Source organism: Hypanus sabinus, chromosome 18 (assembly GCF_030144855.1).
Source record: "Hypanus sabinus isolate sHypSab1 chromosome 18, sHypSab1.hap1, whole genome shotgun sequence".
In the NCBI taxonomy this organism is placed as follows: Eukaryota; Metazoa; Chordata; class Chondrichthyes; order Myliobatiformes; family Dasyatidae; genus Hypanus; species Hypanus sabinus.
Window position 1 is genome coordinate 68001593 of NC_082723.1, and position 21163 is coordinate 68022755.

At 44.1% G+C, this 21163-nt stretch overlaps 1 protein-coding gene across 13 annotated transcripts in view; it reads left to right on the plus strand.

Annotated features, from left to right (window-relative positions):
* The window catches only part of ep400 (E1A binding protein p400), a 217800-nt gene that overhangs the window by 18517 nt on the left and 178120 nt on the right, over nucleotides 1–21163 (plus strand). For 11 of the 13 annotated variants that reach the window (XM_059994609.1, XM_059994601.1, XM_059994605.1 and 8 more), the window contains exons 3-4: nucleotides 18824–18937; nucleotides 19067–19154. In XM_059994609.1, coding sequence (XP_059850592.1) covers nucleotides 18824–18937; nucleotides 19067–19154 — 202 coding nt within the window. The remainder of the gene's footprint in view (nucleotides 1–18823; nucleotides 18938–19066; nucleotides 19155–21163) is intronic. The other 2 variants (XM_059994610.1, XM_059994612.1) reach the window with 1 other exon arrangement.

A 21163-nucleotide genomic window follows, 5' to 3' on the forward strand; every position in this document is an offset into this window, starting at 1 on the left:
GACTTTATTCCTTGGAATGTAAAAGATTGAGAGGAAATTTGATACAGGTGTACCAAATTAAGAGGGGTATAGAAAGGATAAATGCAAGCAGGCTTTTTCCACTGAGGCTGGTTGGGCCTACAACCAGAAGTTAAGGGTGAAAGGTGAAAAGTTTAAGGGAACATGAGGGGAAACTTCTTCACTCAGAAGGTCATGAGAGTGTGGAATGAGCTACTAGCATAAGTGGTGCATATGAGCTCAATTTCAACATTGGGGTGAAGTTTGGATAGGTACATGGATGGTAGGGGTATGGAGGGCTATGGTCCCGGTGCAGGTCGATGGGAGTAGGCAGTTTAAATGGCTTGGTGCAGACTAGATGGAATGAAGCGCCTGTTTCTGTGTTGTACTTTTCTATGACTCTATAACTTTCATAGCCTGCACAATGAGCACTTTGCTTAGTGAATAGAAATTGTAGATGCAAAATTGTTTTGTAGATACAGCAGATTTTACCTCTAGAACAGGTGGTTCCCAAACTTTTTTATGCCATGGACTCCCTACTATTAACCGAGGTGTTTGTGCTCCAGGTTGGGAGCTCCTGCTCCAGAAATAGCTGCAGTATGTTGAGGATGGATGGATGGTAGGGGTATGGGAGGCTATGGTCCCGGTGCAGGTCGGGCAATGACGGGCAATAGGTTATATTTCAATACGGCCTAATTGCAACACTGCTAATTATTGATATGCGAGTGTTGTCCCATGGACTCAGATTGAGCAAGGTCATCCTGACGTGAAGAGATTTCATTAAAAAATGTAGGTGGTCTCAATGAGCAATGCAATACCTTGAAGATGGACTGACAGGGAAGATGTTGAGAGCTTATTTTTGGATTGCAGTATTTAAATTTGTGGCAAGCTGGGATTAATAACTAGAAAATCACTTGACATTGACTTTGAAGTTGTAACTCTGATTCAGCCTTGGCCTTTGACTGGCCGTCTGTGTCTAGTGCTGAGCCACAGGGTTTGGTACTGCGTCTGTTGTTGTTTATCATTTATATCAGTGATCTGGATGATAATGTAATTTACTGGATCATCAAATTTGCAGATACCAAGATTGAGGGTATAGTGGACAGCGAGGGAGGCTATCAAAGCTTGCAGTGGAAAATGGGCTGAAAATGGCAGTTGGAATTTATAATGTAGACAAGTGTGAGGTGTTGCACTTTACTAGGATCAACCAGGGTAGGCACAGTGAATGGTAGGCACTGAGAAGTGTGGTGGAACAAAGGGATCTGGGAATATAGGTCCATAATTTCTTTAAAGTGGTGTCACAGGTAGATGGGGTTGAACAGAAAGCTTTAGGCACTTTATCCTTTGTAAATCAAAGTTTTGAGTACAGGAGTTGGGATGTTGTGCTGATGTTGTATAAAATATCAGTCAGGCAAACTTGAAGTATTGTGTGCAGTTCTAGTCAGCTTCTCACAGGAAAGAAATCAAGAAGACTGTAACATTGCAAAGAAAATTTACAAGGATGTTGCCTGGACTTGAGGACCTGAGTTATAGGGAAAGGTTGAATAGGTTCAGGATTTTATTGCCTGGCATGGAGAAGAATGGCAGAAAATTTGACAGACATACACAAGATTATGAGGGGTATAGAGGGAGATACAGACATTTCCCCCCGAGGTTGGGTGAGACTGGAATTAGAGATCAGAGGCTTAGAATCGAAGGTGAAATATTAAGGGGAACCTGAATGAGAACTTATTCACTCAGAGCATGAGATGGGCTGCCAGTGGAAGTGGTGGATGTGGGTTCAGTTGTAACACTTAAGGAATGTTTGGATAAGAGGATGGATGAGAGGGGTCCACAGATTGGGAGTAGGTGGGACCAGGCAGAAAAGCAGGTCAGCACAGACTGAATGGATTGAAGGGCCTTTTTTTGTGTTGTATCACTCTTATGCCTCTGAGCTCCCTCGCCCAAACTCTATACAACGTTTAAATGAACTAGATTTCTCTCTTTCCCCATCTGATGAAAGGTCTCTGATCTGAAATGTTCAACAGAGCTTATGATTTAGTTTTCAGCATTTTTTATTTTGTTTCAAATTTCAGCATCTGTAGTTTTGCTTTGATTTTTCATGTGGCATTTTTCCCCATAGGAAGGCAGGGAATAATGTGTGATTTAAATGTTTCTAATGCATTTACCCAGGTACCCAGAAATTCCAAGTCATGATGCTGAGATCCATCCTGGGATGTGCTGGGACACCCTAGGATCAGTGATGTAACCTTGGGTCGTCAGGTGTTTCAGGTCTTTCAACATCAGGCACTCTCACACAGGTGACCCCTGCAGGGTTGATCAGACTCGGGCTTGGTGATCTGGCCACACTGGTCCATGGGTCACACCTCTTGATCCATTGGCATCTGAAGGCTCGCTCAGCAGCCTCTGTGACAGTCCTGCTGGCACTTTTCTTTGCAAAGGAGAGAGTAGGTTCTGCACAGCGAGCAGTCAGCTAGACCTCTAAACCCCACCTCTGTAGGCTTACATCATGCCTTCCATCCCTGTCTCTAGCACTGCTTTACCATCTCCTTGGTATAATGACATGATAAAGATTCAGATTTAGATTTATTTATCTCATGTACATCAAATCATGAATGAAATATGTCATTTGTGTTAACAACCAACACACCCAAGGATGAGCTGGGGGTAGCTTGCAAGTGTCACCACACATTCCGGTGGCAACAGAGCAGGGCCACAGGATTCAGCAGAACAAGCAGCAGGAGCAACAACAAAACAGCAGTAAAACAAGCTCCTTTTGCACTCTAGTTCACCTGTTGTAGACACCTCTAACCTAAGGACAGAACCCTTCCGCTTCTCCAGTCCGTTGCTCTGGACTCTCAGACGCGTAAACATTTGGCCTGGACAAGCCAACCCAAGGGGTTTGGTCTCTGGGTTTTGTGTCAACATGAAAGACTCAGTGTCAGTATAAAAGGCTCTTAGATAGGCACATGGAAGGAAAAAAAAATGGAGAGTTATAGGCCGGATAAGAGGGAAGGGTTAGCTTGATTGGGGTGTATGTTTATATACAGTACTGTGCAGAAGCCTTAGGCATCCTAGCTATATATGTATACGTATACACATAAGTATATAGCTAGGGTGCCTAAGACTTTTCAATAGAACTATATTTATCAATGTGGAGTGGAGAGCAAGTTTATAAATCTGGCAGGAGCAAAGGATGTTGGGAATGGCAAAGGTGGAGCGCCGCAGGATTAGTGTGGGACAGGTGCCAGAGAAGGAGTGCCAGGGGTGAGGGATGCGTGGGTGCAGACTCACCCACCACTGAGACACCAGACAAGGTCATTTGATTCCAAACAGTTGGTTTATTGATCATTACAGAATGTCTCCCTGGAGCTTCCTGTTCCCTCCCCTCTCCCTTCCCCTTTTTCCAACCTTGATTCCCCTCTCCTTGCCCCCTTCTCACTCTCAGTCCACAATAGAGACCCATATCAGAATCAGGTTTATCATCACTCACATATGTCATGAAATTTGTTTTTTTTTCTGACAGCAGTACAGTGCAATACATAAAATTACTACAGTACTGTGCAAAAATCTTAGGCATCCTAGATATATATTGTATATGTGTCTAAGTCTTGCACAGTACTGTTGGTCAGTACAACGTTATGGCCTGTACTCTGCTGTACTGTTTATGTTCTGTACCATTACTACCCTCTGAGTGGATAAACCTTGAGTGAATGTAACATTTTCCAATGCTGTGTTTGAAGAGCCGGGAGTTTTCTTCTTGTCCTGTTTCCTCAACTGGTGCGATCAGAGATAGTACAATTGGCTCCCTTTCATTCATTTACTTTTTCAGGAACTCTTAATGTTTTGTAGTCATAGAGCAGTAAGCATGGAAACAGATCCTCTGGCCAAGACAAATGTGCTTCAAGATTGTTCAATGTCATTTCCAATACACAGCGTAAAGGAGAACAAAATAATTGTGTACTGGAAATAACAAGTCCTTTGGCCTAACTTGTCCACACTGACTGTTGCCCAGAGTGAACTAATTGCATTTGAGTGTGTTTGACCCAAAGCCCTGTAAACCTCTCCTATAACGTGCCTGCCTGAACCACTATTTCGGGCAGCTCATTTCAAATATGCACTACCCTTTGTGTGGAGAAGCTGCTCCTGACATCCCTTTTAAATCTCTGTCCTCTGGTCTTAAACCTGGGCAGTCTTTTTTTAGCATTCCCTCCCTAAGAAAAACACAATGCTTCCACCTTCAGCTCTTTACCTCTTCCATCTGCCCCCTCCCAGCTTCTCACTTCATTCCTCGCTCCCTCACCTACCAAACCTCCTCTCCTAGCTTTAGCTACCACCTTCGACCTTGTACTCATTCTCCCCTCACCCACCTTATTCTTGCACAATACACACAATGTGCGGGGAGAGTTCAGTAGGCCAGGCAGCATCTATGGAAAGGAATAAACAGTCAACACTTTGAGCCAAGAACCTTCATCAGCACTGAGAAGGAATCCATTGTGTCATTGGATTTATTGTACTCCATTTCAATTGGTCCTTCAGTGGAAATAATTTTAGGAGTACCATGGATTCCGATTAATTAGGGCCAGTACATTCTGGCACAATTAGCAGAAGTTTCATCAAAATAGTTAAAATGTATAAAAACAATAAACTGCCATTTAACAGAGCAACAAATTATGTATTTAAATGAAATACACAATAAATTAGAACATTATCAATACCTCTATAGTAGTATAAAATGGTATTAATTCCTATTAGTTACCGACAGAGGAATTCATGTGTGTTGTTCTTTTGATTGAAAGGAAATGGACAAAATTAGCACAGACACCTAGTGCAGATAATGGACTGCCTTTATACAATGCTTTCGATGATTGCATTTTCATTGTAACATTCAAGGTGATTGTCAATACCTTTGTAATACCTAGTGGTGAAATTCTTTCACTTTCACTCCCCACCATTTCTGGCATCTTCAATCCTGAATTCTTGAAACTACATTGAGCAAAACAGTTCAGAATTGTCTTACTGTATATTTCTCGACAATCTTAAGTGACAAGAATCACAGCTTTTTGAACAGAAGTGTGTGCAACTGACGCTATTCAAAGACTGGTCACTGGAAGCACGGTGTAGAGACTAATGGCCACGCAAGATCACGCATCTGATGCCAGTTCGAAATTATTTGGCTGCAGTTTTCTGCCCCAATTAAGCGGCGTAGTATCCCAAATAAATAAGGTAAATCTGGCAACTTTCTTGGTTTAGCTTTTGTTCTTTCAGAGTTGTCACAAATAATTGGCTGCCCTGATTAACTAATGGTCCAACTTAACAGAATCCACTGTATCCTGATGCTGAAATTCCTGTGCTATTTTTTTGTGATCAGTTTAGCAGCAATCAAAAATATATGAAATATTTGCTGCCAATTTATGGCCTCTGGCAGTCAGGGTTTACCATGGATGTTGCATCCTAGTTGTCTATGTGATGTGCAAGCCTTGAAAGTAGGCTATGAACCTGCTATGATGAGGCTGCAAGAGTTGGACAAGTGGGTGACTGTCAAAGAAGGGATGGAAAAAGCTCAGATAGTAGAGAGCACCCCTCTGGCCATCTCCCTCAGTAATCCCTATCTCGTTTTGGATGCTGTTGAGGGGGGTGACCTGACAGAGGATGACCATGGTGATCCTGTCTCTGGCACTGAGCCAGGTTCTGTGCAGAAGGCAGAGAAGAAGATGAGGAATGCGGTAGTCATAGGGGATTCAACAGTAAGGGAACAGACAAGAGGTTCTGTAAGCATTATAGAGATACCAGCATGGTGTGTTGCCTCCCAGGTGCCAGGGTATGGGACGTCTTGGATCAGTGCAGAGTATTCTGAAGGGAGAGAGTGAACAGCCGGAAGTCTTGGTATCTGTGACATAGGTGGAAAAAGGGAGGAAGTCCTGAAGAGAGAATTCAGGGAGTTAGGAAGGAAGCTGAAAAGCAGGACCTCCAGGGTAGTGTTCTCAGGATTGTTGCCTGTGCCATGTGCTAATGAGCACAGGAATAGCATTATCTAGCATAATGCATGGCTGAGAGACCAGTGTAGGGGGCAGAGCTTTGGGTTCCTGGATCATGGGGCTTCTTCTGGGAGAGGTATTACCTGTACAAAAAGGACGAGTTACACCTGAACCCAAAGAGGTTCAATATCCTAGCAGGCAGGTTTAATAGAGCTGGTCGGGAGGGTTTAAACTAATTTGGCAGGGGGATGGGAACCAGAGTGATAGGGCTGAGGAAGGGAAAACAGAAATAAATCAAAGATATTGTGCAACAGAGATGATAGAAAGGTCAGGCAGGAGACAGGCATAATCACAGTCAGTGGGATGAGTTATAGGGCAGTAGAGGCGTGGTGCAGTTAAAACAGAAAGCAACAAATACTGGACTGGAAACGTTATATTTGAATGCATGCAGCGTAAGAAATAAAATGGACAATCTTGAAATTAGCTACAGATTGGCAAGTATGACACTGGCCATCTCTGAAACTTGGCTAAAGGATGGCTGTCATCAGGAGTTGAATGTCCAAGGATATACAGTGTATCAGAAAGAAAGTTTAGCAGGCAGAGGGGGTGGTGTGGCCCTATGTATAAGAAATAATATTAAATCATTAGAAAGGGGTGACTTAGGATCGGAAGGCATAGAGTCTCTATAGGTTGAGTTAAGAAATGGCAAGGGTAAAAGGACCCTAATGGCAGATGTACACAGGCCTCCAAACAGCAGCCGGGACGTGGATTACAAATTACAGCAGGAGATAGAAAAGGCGTGTCAGAAGGGCAATGTCATGATAATCGTTGGGGATTTTAACATGAAAGTGGATTGGGAAAACCAGGCCAGTACTGGACCTCAAGAGAGAGAATTTGTAGGATGTCTAAGGGATGGCTTTTTAGAACATCTTGTTGTTGAGCCCTCTAGGGGATCGGCTGTGTTGGATTGGGTGTTGTGCAATGATCTGGAGGTGATAAAAGAACTTCAGGTTAAGGAACCCTTAGGGAACAGTGATCACAATATGATCGAGTTCACTTTGAAATTTGAGAAGGAGAAACTGAATTCCAGTGTGTCAGTGTTACAGTGGAATAAAGGAAATTACAATGGCATGAGAGGGGAACTGGCCAAGGTTGACTGGAAAGGGACACTAGCAGGAAGGACAGCAGAGCAGCAATGGCTGGAGTTTCTGCGAAAAATGAGGGAAGTGCAAGACAGATATACTCCAAATAAGAAGAAATTTTTGAATGGATGGGGGACACTACCGTGGCTGACAAGTAAAGTCAGAGCGAAAGTAAAAGCAAAAGAGAGGGCACACAAGGAAACCAAAGCATGTTGGAAGATAGAGGATTGGGAAGCTTGTAAAAACTTGCAGAAGGAAAAGATGAATTATGAAAGAAAGCTGGCGACTAATATCAAAGAAGATACTGAACGCTTTTTTATGTATATAAAGGGTAAAAGAAAGTTGAGGGTAGATATAGGACCAATAGAAAATGACATTGGAGATATATTAAGTGACGCAGAGGTGGCAGAGGAACTAAATGCGTATTTTGCATCAGACTTCACAATGGAAGACATCTGCAGTATACTTGTCATTCAAGGAGTATGTACAGTGAAGATTATGACTGAGAAGGTGCTCAGGAAGATTAATAACCTGAGGGTGGATAAATCTCCTGGACCTGATGGAATGTACCCTCGGGTTCTGAAGGAAGTAGCTGGGGAGTTTGCGGAGACATTAACTATGATCTTTCAAGAATCAATAGATTCTGGCATTGTGCCAGATGACTGGAAAATTGCAGATGTTACTTGCTATTTAAGAAGGGTGGGAGGTAGCAGAAAGGAAACTATAGACCTGTTAGCCTGACATCAGTGGTTGGGAAGCTGTTGGAATCAATTGTTAGGGGTGAGATTACAGAGTACCTTGAAGCACATGACAAGATAGGCCAAAGCCAGCATGGTTTCCTGAAAAGAAAATCCTGCCTGACTAACCTACTGCAACTTTTTGAGGCAGTTACAAACAGGACCAAAGAAATGTTGTAGATGTGATGTACTTGGATTTTCAGAAGGCCTTTAACAAGGTGCTGCACATGAGTCTGCTTAGCAAGATAAGATCCCATGGAATTACAGGGAAGTTACTAGCATGGGTGGAACATTGGCTGATTTGCAGAAAACAGGGAGTGAGAATAAAGGGATCTTATTCTGTCTGGCTTCCAGTTGCCAGTGGAGTTCCACAGCGGTCAGCGTTGGGACCGCTGCTTTTTATGATGTGTGTCACTGATTTGGACTATGGGATTAATGGATTTATGGTGAAATTTGCCGATGATATAGATAGGTGGAGGAGCGGGTAGTGTCGAGGAAATAGAGAGCCTGCAGAGAGACTTAAGATAGTTTAGGGGAATGGTCAGAGAAGAGGCAAATGAAATACTATGTTGGAAATTGTATTGTCATGCACTTTGGTAGAAGAAATAAATGGGCAGACTATTATTTAGATGGGGAGAGAACTGAAAATGCAGAGATGCAAAGGGACTTGGGAGTCCTTATGCACGATACTCAAAAGGTTAACATCCAGGTTGAGTCAGTGGTGAAGAAGGCAAATGCAATGTTGGCATTCATTTCTAGAGGTATAATATATAAGAGCAGGGATGTGATGTTGAGGCTCTATAAAGCACTTGTTAGACCACACTTGGAGTATTGCGTGCAGTATTGGGCTCCTTATTTTAGAAAGGATATACTGATGTTGGAGAGGGTTCAGAGAAGATTCACGAGAATGATTCCAGGAATGAAAGGGTTACCGTATGAGGAACATCTGGCAGCTCTTGGGCTGTATTCCCTGGTGTTTAGGAGAATGAGGGGGGATCTCATGGAAAGATTCCAAATGTTAAAAGGTCTGAGCAGATTAGATATAGCCTTGTTATTTCCCATGGTAGGGGAGTCCAGGACAAGAGGGCACGACTTCAGGATTGAAAGACATCCATTTAGAACAGAGATGTGGAGAAATTACTAAAGCCTCGAAGGGCTAAAGTATCAGAATCCCGCTCTAAATTTGTCCAATCCGCTGATAGCCACTCCACTTGCCCCTTCCTTACTTTAATTTCTTCTTGCCAATCAATCCCAAATGCTGATTGGCTGCTGCTCAAAGCTCCAAACTGCCGCAAATCGCCACCATTTCTACTCGGTCAGCAAACCTGAGTGAACTACATCTTCTCAGGCTTTCAATCTCTCTGATTGGGTATTGCTTCTCCCTCACTATCATGGACTGTATTAATGCAGAGCAGATAAATATTCTGCAAGTACTTCCCTGACCCTGGCTATGTATATGTTGTAGAGATGTCCACCTTGTCCCAACCATAAGTAATCTGGACCAATTTATCACTGGTAGCACAGTCGTTAGTATAACGCTTAATAATCAGGGTTCAATTCTTGCTGCTGTCTGTAAGGAGTTTGTACAGTCGGCCCTCCTTATCCACAGGGTCTTGGCTCTGGGAACCCCCCCCCCCCCCCGCGGATACCAAAAAAAACGCAGATGCTCAAGTCCCTTATTTAACCTGTCTCAATGCGGTGGTCTTTATCTGCAGCTCTGAATCTGCAGTGTTTCTGTTCATGAAAATAATCATGATCACGATTGAAAATAAAGAGGAAGTGATAAAGCGATTGAAAAGAGGTGAAACGCCGTTGGTCATCGGAAAAGTGTTAGGTTACAGTCGGTCAATAATCGGAACAATTTTAATGGATAAAGTGAGAAAGGCCCTGCCCTGATTAAAGCTACAATTATTACTCAGCAGCACAGTGGTTTAATTATTGAAATACATGCATTTCTTAAGTGTTTTATATGCATAGAAAGGTAAAATGAATACTATATACAAAGACAAACATTTGACTAACTGATGCTTAATAATACCGGATACTGTTAATATAAATAATACTGTTCTGACTTCAAATCCGACTTAAAGATGGACTCAGGAACGGAACTCGTTCATAACCTGGGGACTGCCTGTACTTTTAAATCACCTCTAGATTACTTATAATACCTAATACAATGTAAGTGCTATGTAAATAGTTGTTATACTGTATTGTTTAGGGAATAATGACAAGAAAAAGTAGTCTGTACATGCTCAAATAATGAGTGCTGGAGACAGAACTTATGGGTTTTTCCGATCCGCGGTTGGTTGAATCCGTGGATGCAGAACTCGCGGATAAGGGGGGCCGACTGTATGTTTTCCCCATGACCAAAGTTAGTAGAGCAGTGAATACTGGAATTAACTTTTCGGGTCGCTGTTGCCTACAGTTTATTTTTATTTATTAAAATTTTATTTTAGCAATATATCATGGTGTAGGCCCTTTGAGCTGCACTGCCTCAGCAACTCCTGATAGCCCCGATTTAACCCTAACTTAATCACAGGGCAATTTACAATGACCAGTTAGCCTACCTGGCACATCTTTGGACAGTGGGAGGAAACCGAAGCACCCAGGAGAAAGCCCCACATTTTCCACTTTCCTTACAGAATGGCGCCGGAATTGAACGGAATTCTGGAGCTCACCAAGCTATAATAGTGTTGTGCTAACGCTGCTCTACTGTGCTGCCCAATTTAGAAACTGGTTTGTGGAAGGAAGAGCTTTATGGGTCAAATAGCTCTGCTTGTCTTTAATTACCCAATCATTAGGCAAAAGGAGCATTTGTAACCATGATAACCTTTATCAAGTGGACAGTGAAAGGATAGCTTTACAAGCAATGTGTTACTTTTTGGCTGAAGAGTTAGTAAACTTGTCCAGTACTTAGATACATATGTTATGGTAACAAGTTGCTTTCTTTTTGAAACTAAGTAATCTTCTTGAAAGCATAAATTGAAATAGTAATGTGTCCCGGTAGGTGTATCTGAGATTCCTGCATTAGCATTTCGAAGTCCAAAGTAAATTTTATTATCAGAGTATATCTATGTCAGCCACATACAACCCTGAGATTCTTTTTCCTGCAGGCATACTCAGCAAATCTGTAGAATGGTAACTATAACAGGATCAATGAATGATTAACCAGATTGCAGAAAACAAACTATGCAAATACAAATATAAATAAATAACAACAAATAACGAGAACCTGAAATAACAAGATAAAGAGTCCTTAGAGTGGGATCATTGGTTGTAGGAACATCTCAAGAGATGAGTGTAGTTACCTTCTTTTGTTCAAGAGCCTGATGGTTGAGGGGTAGTGACTGTTCTTGAACCTGATGGTGTGAGTCCTGAGGCTCTTGTATCTTTTACCTGATGGCAGCAGCAATAAAAGAGCAAGGCCTGTGTGCTTGGTATCTCTAATGATGGATGTTGCTTTCCTACGACAGTGTTGCATGTAAATATGCTCGATGGTTTGGAAGGGTTTTACCTGTGATGTACTGGGCTGAATCCACTGCCCTTTGTAGGATTCAAGCACCTGACGAAGGGTCTCGGCCCGAAATGTCGACTGTACTTCTTGCTATAGATGCTGCCTGATCTGCTGCATTCCACCAGCATTTTGTGTGTGTCATAGCGATGTGCTACACACAGTGCTGAAATAACGACACGCAGTCGGTAAGTCGTTCCGAGACTAGTTTATTCAAACCTCACAGTGCTGGTATTTAAATCCCTAGCGCCCGCCCTCTCTGGGCGGAAATGACGTCAAAGGTGCATTACCAAAGTCTCTCCCCGCAAGCTGGCTATTTGTGAGCCGGTTCGCCTGTGCAGAAAGTGGGTCGCCACATAACCCCCTCCCCCCCCCCCCCCCCCCAGAACCGGCGATACACCCCCCAATGTCCTCATTGTTGGACTCTGTTTGGGAGGTCTGCCTCTGCGCCGCGGTGCCTGAACCGCGACCGGCTGCGCCGTCCACGTGGGTTGAAAACCCGCCGCCTCCAGGCTGCCGGGACGATGGGGCGAGGTTGGCTGGTAGCCACGTCGCACAGGAGGGTCCTATCACCTGGGCATATGAGAAAGTCCTGCAGCTGCAAACCCGTGACTGCGGTCCTGTAGCTGGGCATCTCGTCATCTGCCTGCTGCGCCTCCGCCAGTGCTGCATAGTCCACCCCCAGGGACAGGGCCTGGACAGCTGGTCTGGAGAGTGCGTCCGCCATGACGTTGTCCTTTCCTGAGACGTGCTGGATGTCCATCGTGTACTAGGAGATGTAGGACAGATGTCGCTGCTGGCGAGCCGACCAGGGATCAGACACCTTCGTGAACGCGAAGGTCAACGGTTTGTGGTCCGTGAACATGGCGAATGGCCTGCCTTCTAAGAAGTACCTGAAATGCCGAATTGCCAGGTATAGCGCCCACAGTTCCTGGTCGAAAGCACTGTATTTGAGTTCGAGTGGTCGCAGGTGTTTGCTGAAAAATGCCAGGGGTTGCCAGCGACCCTCGATGAGTTGTTCCAGCACCCCACCGACTGCCGTGTTAGATGCGTCCACTGTGAGGGCGGTAGGGACGTCCATTCTGGGGTGCACTAGCATTGCGGCGTTTGCCAAGGTTTCTTTCGTTTTAATGAAAGCGGCGGCGGACTCCTCATCCCAGGTAATCTCCTTGCCCTTACCTGACATCAGGGCAAACAGGGGGTGCATGATTCGGGCAGCTGAAGGGAGGAAGCAGTAGTAGAAATTTACCTTGCCCACAAATTCCTGAAGGCCTTTGATTATGTTGGGTCGGGGGAAATGGTGGACCGCGTCTACCTTAGCGGGCAGAGGGGTTGCCCCGTCTTTAGTAATCCTGTTGCCCAGGAAGTCGATGGTGTCGAGCCCGGACTGGCGTTTGGCCGGGTTGATCGTCAGGCCGTATTCACTCAGTCGGGCATAGAGTTGATGGAGCTGGGACAGACGCTCCTGACGACTGCTGCTGGCTATGAGGATGTCATCCAAATAGATGAAAGTGAAGTCCAGGTCGCGACCCACCGCATCCATTAACCGCTGAAATGTCTGTGCGGCATTCTTTAGGCCGAACGGCATGCGGAGGAACTCGAAAAGGCCGAAAGGGGTGATGAGTGCCGTTTTGGGGACATCGTCCGGAAGCATCGGGATTTGATGGTATCCCTGGACAAGGTCCACCTTGGAGAAGATCCGTGCGCCATGTAGGTTTGCTGCAAAATCCTGAATGTGCGGTACAGGGTAGCGGTCCGGTGTCGTAGCCTCGTTCAGCCTGCAGTAGTTGCCGCATGGTCTCCAGCCCCCTGTTGCTTTGGGCACCATGTGCAGGGGGAAGGCCCATGGGCTGTCAGACTGCCGTATGATCCCCAATTCCTCCATCCGCTTGAATTCCTCCTTCGCCAGGCGGAGCTTTTCCAGGAGGAGCCTTCGTGCGCGGGCGTGGAGGGGTGGTCCCTGGGTCGGAGTGTGGTGCTGTACCCCGTGTCTGGGCATGGCTGCCAGAATCAATGGGAAGTCTGCCAGGAGTCTGGTGAATTTGTTGTCCGACAGCGTGATGGAGTCCAGGTGTGGGGCCGGCAACTTGGCTTCACCCAGGGAGAATGTCTGGAAAGTCTCGGCATGTACCAATCTTTTCCCTTGCAAGTCAACCAGCAGACTGTGAGCTCACAAGAAGTCCGCCCCCAGGAGTGGTTGGGCCACCATGGCCAGTGTGAAGTCCCACATGAACTGGCTGGCGCCGAACTGCAGCTGCACTGTGTGGGTGCCATAGGCCCGTATCATGCTGCCGTTTGCAGCCCTCAGGGTGGGTCCTGGCTTCCTTTTGCGGGTGTAGTATCCCGTCAGGGGCAAGACACTGATCTCCGTTTCGGTGTCGACCAAGAAGCGGCGTCCCGACTGTTTGTCCCAGACCTACAAGAGGCTGTCCTGGTGGCCAGCCGCCATAGTCATCAGCGGCAGCTGGCCCTGGCTCTGGCCCTTGCAGGGTGGGCGACAACGGCGGGCTTCTGTGCCCCACCGCTGGTGGTAGAAACACCACTGTTCACTGTCCTCCTCACTCCTGCCTCTGTGTTGTGTGCGCTTCCTTGCTGGGCTTGGTCTGGTTTGCTGGTAATCTGACCGACGGAAGCCACGCTCTCCCTCTTGGCTTTCCACAGCACGTCTGCCTGGGCCGCCACCTTCTGGGGGTCGCTGAAATCTGCGTCGGCCAGCAGCAGATGTATGTCCTCGGGCAGTCGCTCTAGGAACACTTGCTCAAACATGAGGCAGGGCTTGTATCCGTCAGCCAGGGACAGCATCTTGTTCATCAATGCTGATGGCAGTCTGTCTCCCAAACCGTCCAGGTGAAGCAGGCGGGCACCCCGCACACGCTGTGAGAGGCCAAAGTTCCCAATGAGCAGCGCCTTGAATGCTTCATATTTGCCTTCTTCCGGGGGCAACTGTATAAAATCTGCAACCTGGGCGGCCGTCTCCTGGTCAAGGGCGCTCACCAAGTGGTAGTAACGTGTGGAATCAGAGGATATCTGCCAAATCTGGAACTGGACTTCTGCTTGGCTAAACCACACGTGTGGTTGCAGCGTCCAGAAAGTCGGCAGTTGTAGCGAAACTGCGTGAACAGATGAAGAGGCGGTCATCTTTGGTCCAAATCCCGTTTGGACCGTTGGGGTCACCAATGTAGCGATGTGCTACACACAGCGCTGAAATAAGGACATGCAGTTGGTAAGTCGTTTCAAGACTAGTTTATTCAAACCTTGCGGTGCTGGTATTTAAATCCCTAGTGCCCGCCCTCTCCGGGCGGAAATGATGTCAGAGGTGCATTACCAAAGTCTCTCCCCGCGCGCTGGCTATTTGTGAGCCTGTTCGCCTGCGCAGAAAGTGGGTCGCCACAGTGTTGCCTTTTGTAGGATTTTATGTTCAAAGGCATTGGTGACACAGGTTCTGATTTTGTTTCAAATTTCATAATGAGACCTTTTTTTGTAAATACTTCTATTCTGCCAAGGAATGTGGAGGCTCAAGTTCTGTAGAAAGTGGTAATGAGTCACTTCAAACTATTTCAGTAATTGTCTTAGAGGTATTCTTACATTTTATTAGGGACAGTGTTGCATGATCCAATGACTAAAAAGCAGACATGTTATTTTCCAAGTCAGGGTATTGTGTGTTTGAGGTGAACTTGCAGCTCGAGATCCTGGTGGCCTTGTTCATTCAGATGTTTGTGTAGCACTTCCTTCACAGTCTACCATTTGTGGTGGGGTCTTCAGGATTTCAATTGTTTTGGATGGTGTTGAGTATTTGTGGGCTGCAGTCTCCCATCAAATGGAGAGGATTCTGATCATTGCCTTGAAAATATTGGAATAGGGATATTGTAAGATTATTTATTCACAGCGGAGTACTCAGCAACACTAACAAAATTCTGAAGGAACTCAGGAGGTTAGGCAGCATCTATGGCAAACAGTAAGCAATCGATGTTTCGGTCTGTGACCCTTCTTTAGGACTCACTTCTGCAGAATACTCAACTTTTTATATAGACTTTTACTTGGTAAATGATGGTCTCCAGGATAAATGTCCACCCAGGATACTGGTTATTTGGGGATTTGGCAGAAGAACTTAAACGTCAAGGAAAGTGGTTATTTCTTGGTGCTTACAGTTCCTTGAAAAAGTATTCAGCCCCAACAACGATTTTCCCATTTTAGTGTCTCATTTTCTAAATTTAAACTACATCGAAGTAGGATTTTTTTTGATATGATCTACAAAACATTGTGCATCATGACAAATCAAAAAAAAATCCAAAACCGGTCAACAATTTACTAAAACTTTTGTGAGGCTGTAATTTACTAAAACTTTTGTGAGGCTGTAATTACTACGCTAACTTTGGTCAGCTACAATATTATATATTACCCTACCAATTCACTCAATTTGTTGATGTAAACATTGGAGAATCATCTGAATAAATATCCCCTCTCCCTGTAAGGCCTAACAGTATAGATTTTCAACAGACCAAACCAAAATAAAGACAAAAGAACATTTAAGACAAGTCAGGGAAAGGAGAGTAGAGAAACACAAATCTGGGGAAGGATACAAGACGATCTCAAAGGCACTGAACATACTTAGGAGCTCAGTGCAGTCCGTTATAAAAAAAATGAAAAATTTTTGAAATCACAGCCATACTGTCTAGGTCAGGTTGCACCCTCAGTTGCCATGAAAAAATGGTACTTGTAAGAGAGGCTACTTTGATGCCAACAGTCACTTTGAATGAGCTGAAGAAGTCGGTGACTGCAACTACAGATGAAGTTCATGGCTCCACAATCTCTAAGGGCCTTGCACAAATAGGGTATTTATGGGAGAGTGGCAATGAAGATTGATGGGAAGATGAATGCTGCTAAATACAGAGAGATCCTGGATAAAAATCTGCTAGCTTCTGCCAAAGTACTTAAACTGGGGAGGAAGTTCATCTTTCACTAGGGCAACAACCCGGAGCACACTGCCACAGCAAGCATGGAGTGGCTTTAAATAAAGAAAGTTGATGTCCTTGAGTGGCCCAGTCAGAGTCCTGACCTTAACCTGATCGAACATTTCTGGCAAGACCTCAAGATTGATGTCCACCATCGCTCCCCAACTAACCTGCACCATTATGTTGTGCAAAGCCAATAGAGACTTATCCAGAAAGACTACTGACTGTAATTGCTGTGAGAAGTTGTTCAACTAAGCACTGAGCAAAGACTGTCACCTTTGAACTGCTGACAATCCAATTTTTGAATTTTTAGTTTTTCATGCTTTATAATTGTTTCTGTTTTTTTTTGGGATCTACTGTGGAAAAAAGGAGCACGGGATTCACAATTAAAAATTCTCATTGAAATTGATCAAAATCCCTGATTGTAATACTCATTTAAGTGAACAAAGAGTTGAGGGATGAATACAGTCGGCCCTCCTTATCTGCGAGTTCCGCATGTGCAAATTCAACTAACCGTGAATAGAGAAAACCTGGAAGTACTCTTCCAGCAGCTGTTGTTCGAGCATGTACAGACCTTTTTTCTTGTCATTATTCCCTAAACAATGCAGTATAACAACTATTTTACATAGATTTACATTGTATTAGGTATTATAAGTAATCTAGAGATGATCTAAAGTATACGGGAGGATTTGCGTAGGTTATCGTGGATCGGGATCGAAAAAAAATTGTAAGTTCTCTTACTAAGCAAGTCGGAACAGGTACATCCGGTATTATTTAGCGTCAGTTAGTCAAATGTTTGTCTTAGTATATAGTATATATTTTACCTTTCTGTGCATATAAAACACTTAAGAATGTATGTTTGAGACGTTCCCGAGTTTGATCCAGTGACAGATCGCTCCTGAGCGCACTCTCCATCCGTGCCAGGTTGATGTGGAGGATCAAACACCCAAAACCCCAAAACCCAATAATTACACCACTGCGTTGCTTAGTAATAATTGGTAGCTTTCATCGGGGCAGAGCCTTTCTCACTTTAAAATTGTTCAGATCATTGACCAACTATAGCCTAACACTTTTCCAATGACTGATGGCATTTCACCTCTTTCTGATCACTTTATTATCTCCACTTTATTTTCAATCATGATCGTGATTATTTTCGTGAACAGAAACACTGTGGATTCAGAGCTGCACCGTCGGGTCCTAATGTCCACCGCACTGAGACAGGTTGAATAAGGGACTTGAGCATCCGCGTTTTTTGGTATCCGCGAGGGGTCTTGGAACCAATCCCTCGCGGATAAGGAGGGCCAATTGTACTTTTACAAGGTGCTATATGTAGTGCAGTGACTGCTTTCTGTATTTTAATGCTTACAGGACTTCTTAATATGTCATACTTGAGCTTAACATCTGATGCTAATTAAGACAATTCAGTTTTGTCTTTTGCTATGCTTTTTTTTAACATTTTGACAGTGATTTATTGGATTTAATTATATCTTCTTAACTAGAATTGCCCAGATGCATTAGTCTCCAGAACAGAGTAAAAACTGTTGATTGCAATTTGTACAATACTTAAATTGAAATAGGGTTACATTGAAATTAAATCGATAGTTTATATAGTGGATTCAGCCCAGTGCATCATGGGCAATGCCCTCCCAACCATTGAGCACATCTACTTCAACTCGTAGGAAAGCAGCATCCATCATCAGAGATCCCCACCACCCAGGTCATGCTCTCTTTTCACTGCTGTCTCCAGGAAGTACAGGAGCCTCAGAACTTGCACCACCAGGTTCAGGAACAGTTACTACCCCTCAACCATCAGGCTCCTGAACCAAAGTGGAAAACTTCACTCAAGAGAAGAAAGCATGTCATGGGTGGTGGTGTTACTCAGGTTGTAATAGCATTACGCTAGCTGCTACACTAGCAAGAATCCCAAGGCTTCTGTACCTTCTTCCTGATGGCCATTACCTGATGTAGAGGGTTTGACTGCTTCTCCAGACTTGTGTAACATAGTGGGACATACTTTAGAGAATTTGTAGGTTAATATTTGGTGATTAATGTGAAGGAATTATTGATTAACCATTTAGTTCCTGGTTTTCTTGTGTTTTTTGAGTAGTGGAAGGTACTGGATATATAAAGTAAACTTGATCAAAGTTCCTAGCCACATCCACTCCCCTCTCACAGATTATTTTTATATCGTCACTTTGTAATTTCAAGTTTGGTATCATTGACCTCAAATTCATGCTGGTGCTTATATTCCAGTTGCCGCTGATGCTACAATAGACAGTTTAAGCACACAAAAAATTTGCATTTGTTATTTTTAAACCACAAAGCAATTTTTATAACCAATGTGGCAAAGTGCATTGAATTGTGTGAAGCAAGCCTAGGAATTAAGAAAAGAGACCCTACAGAAGTTTCCTGGCTGTCCTTGGAATACAAATTACTCTTTTTTTCTCCACTCTGACTTGATGTTTCAGTGATGAACCTGTGAATGAATGCATTGTTTTTATTTAAGGTAAAAGTGGTGACAGGAAAGGATGGCCAGACAGGGACGCCAGTTGCCATAGCAACACAGCTTCCCCCTAATGTTTCTGCTGCATTTTCAACGCAGCAGCCGCAACAGTTTCAGGTAAGGAGTCAATGTGGCATTGACAAGTCTGTGAATCGTTCCGGCATCAGAAGGGTTAAATCCTGTTACATCACCGTGCTGTTGCCAGTGCATCATCTCTAACACATGTTTTGTTTTGTCCTTCCATAGCAGACGCATCAAGGTACACCTGTGGCGGGCACGGCCAACACAGTGGAGATCGAAGCTTTCAAAAGGCAGCAGGCTTTAGTTCAAACAGGTACGTTTCTCATTTTTTTTTGGAACATTTCATCATTTTCGTGCAACAGGTATGACAATGTAACAGGCGTGGAGGAAAGTTTCTTGTTTGGACACAAGGCTATGGTAAGAAGCGAATTGAAGTTCTTTTTCATATAATTTAATTCAACTTTTTGTTGCCATGCCACCTGATATAATTCTTGCCTTCTGAAGTAGCAAAGAGACTTCTAAAACGTATCCAGTAAAAATGTTGTAAATTCCAGAATTAATTCAACTTCTGCTTTTGAATGCTGTAGCAAATGTTGCTATTACAAACTTTTGCATTACACTAGTACCCTACAATCTACCTGATGTTCCTGCGGCATTCCTTTTTCTTCCTGTTCTTCCCTGGATGTTGCAGGGCTGTCTGTAAGCAGCTTCATACGTTTTCCCTGTGACTGCACGGGTTTCCTCCAGGTGCTCCTGCTTCCTCCTACATACAGGTTGGTAGGTTAATTGGTCATTGTAAATTGTCCCATGATTAGGCTAGGCTAGGGTTAAATCGGGTTGCTGGGCGGTGTGGTTTGAATATATCCCCAATGCTTCCTATGAATTACATTTAATGTTCAACCACCTAGATTTTCATGTTAACACCTCAGACACCCAGAATGAATGCTTATCACTGTTGTCTCTGGGCTGCATTCCTACATATGCAGACATATCAGATCCTTAAGTGTTTCTTGGTCTGCAGCTCCAAGAACACCATTGATTTAAATTGCATTTTAAACTTAATCTGCAATTCACATTTGGATCTGAAGATAGCTTGCTGTTGAAATTAATATTTATTGTATCCCATAACTGCAGAGTGCACCCTAACAGCATCCATAGTCCCATTAATGACTACAGTTTCCAGAGATCAGTGTTAAAGTGTCTCTGGTCAATATATTGCTTTCGCACATCTGTGCACCCTGTCATTAATGACAACAGTGACCTCCAGTGTTCGAATTCTTCATTGTTCCTAACTTATTGAAGTAGTGAAATAGTTTAATTTTCACTCCTGCCAATTTTTGGCATTTCTAAGCCTGAATCAAGTCAATTCAAGTTTATTGTTATTTAACTATATACATGTATATAAAGTTTATAACCGTACAATGTATGTAGAAGCGAAACATTTCTTCCAACCAGGTTGTAAAGCACAGTAGTACACATAACACACGATAATTTATGAAGGTAAGGATGAAATCTTCTGATGAATCACACATAAATAACAAACTAAAGTGCATTAGTTTTAATTATTGGAACAGTTTAACCAGTGACACTTTGACTGTGAGTTCAGAAGCCTAATGGCCTGGGGGAAGAAACTTCTCATCCTGACTGTTCTTGTTTTTATGCACTGCAGTCTCTTTCCTGATGGTAGGAAGTCAAAGAGGATACTGGATGGATGGGTGGGATCCTTAATAATACTAAGGGCCCTGCATGTGCAGCGCTCCTGATAAATGACCTCATTGGATGGTAGGGAGACCCCTATGATCTTCTTAGCTGTTCTCACAGTCCTTTGTAGGGGCTTCTGATGCAATGCTCAACTGCTACCATACCAGATGGAGGTGCAGCTTGTTGGGGCACTCTCAGTGGTGCTCCTGTAAAACACAGTTAAGATGGGGAGAGGGTGAGAGCTTTGCTTGCCTCAGTCGTCTTAGGAAGTAGAGGCACTACTGTGCTGTCTTGTTCAGGGAGGTGATATTAAGGAACCAGGTGAGGTCATCCATGATGTGAACTCCCAGGAACTTGGTGCAGCGGAGCCATGTATTTACAGAGGGGGGTGGTTTGTCTGCACCTTCCTGAAGTCCACAATCATTTCCTTTGCCTTTTTCATGTTCAGACTCAGGTGGTTGTTCTCACTTCAATCCACCAGCCACTCCCAATTCCTCTCTGTACTTTGTCTCATCATCATTCTTGATGAGGCCAACCACTGTATGTCAACTGCAAACTTAATGACACGGTTTGAGCTGGATCCTGTGACACAACCATGTGTCAGTAGTGTGAATAGCAGCA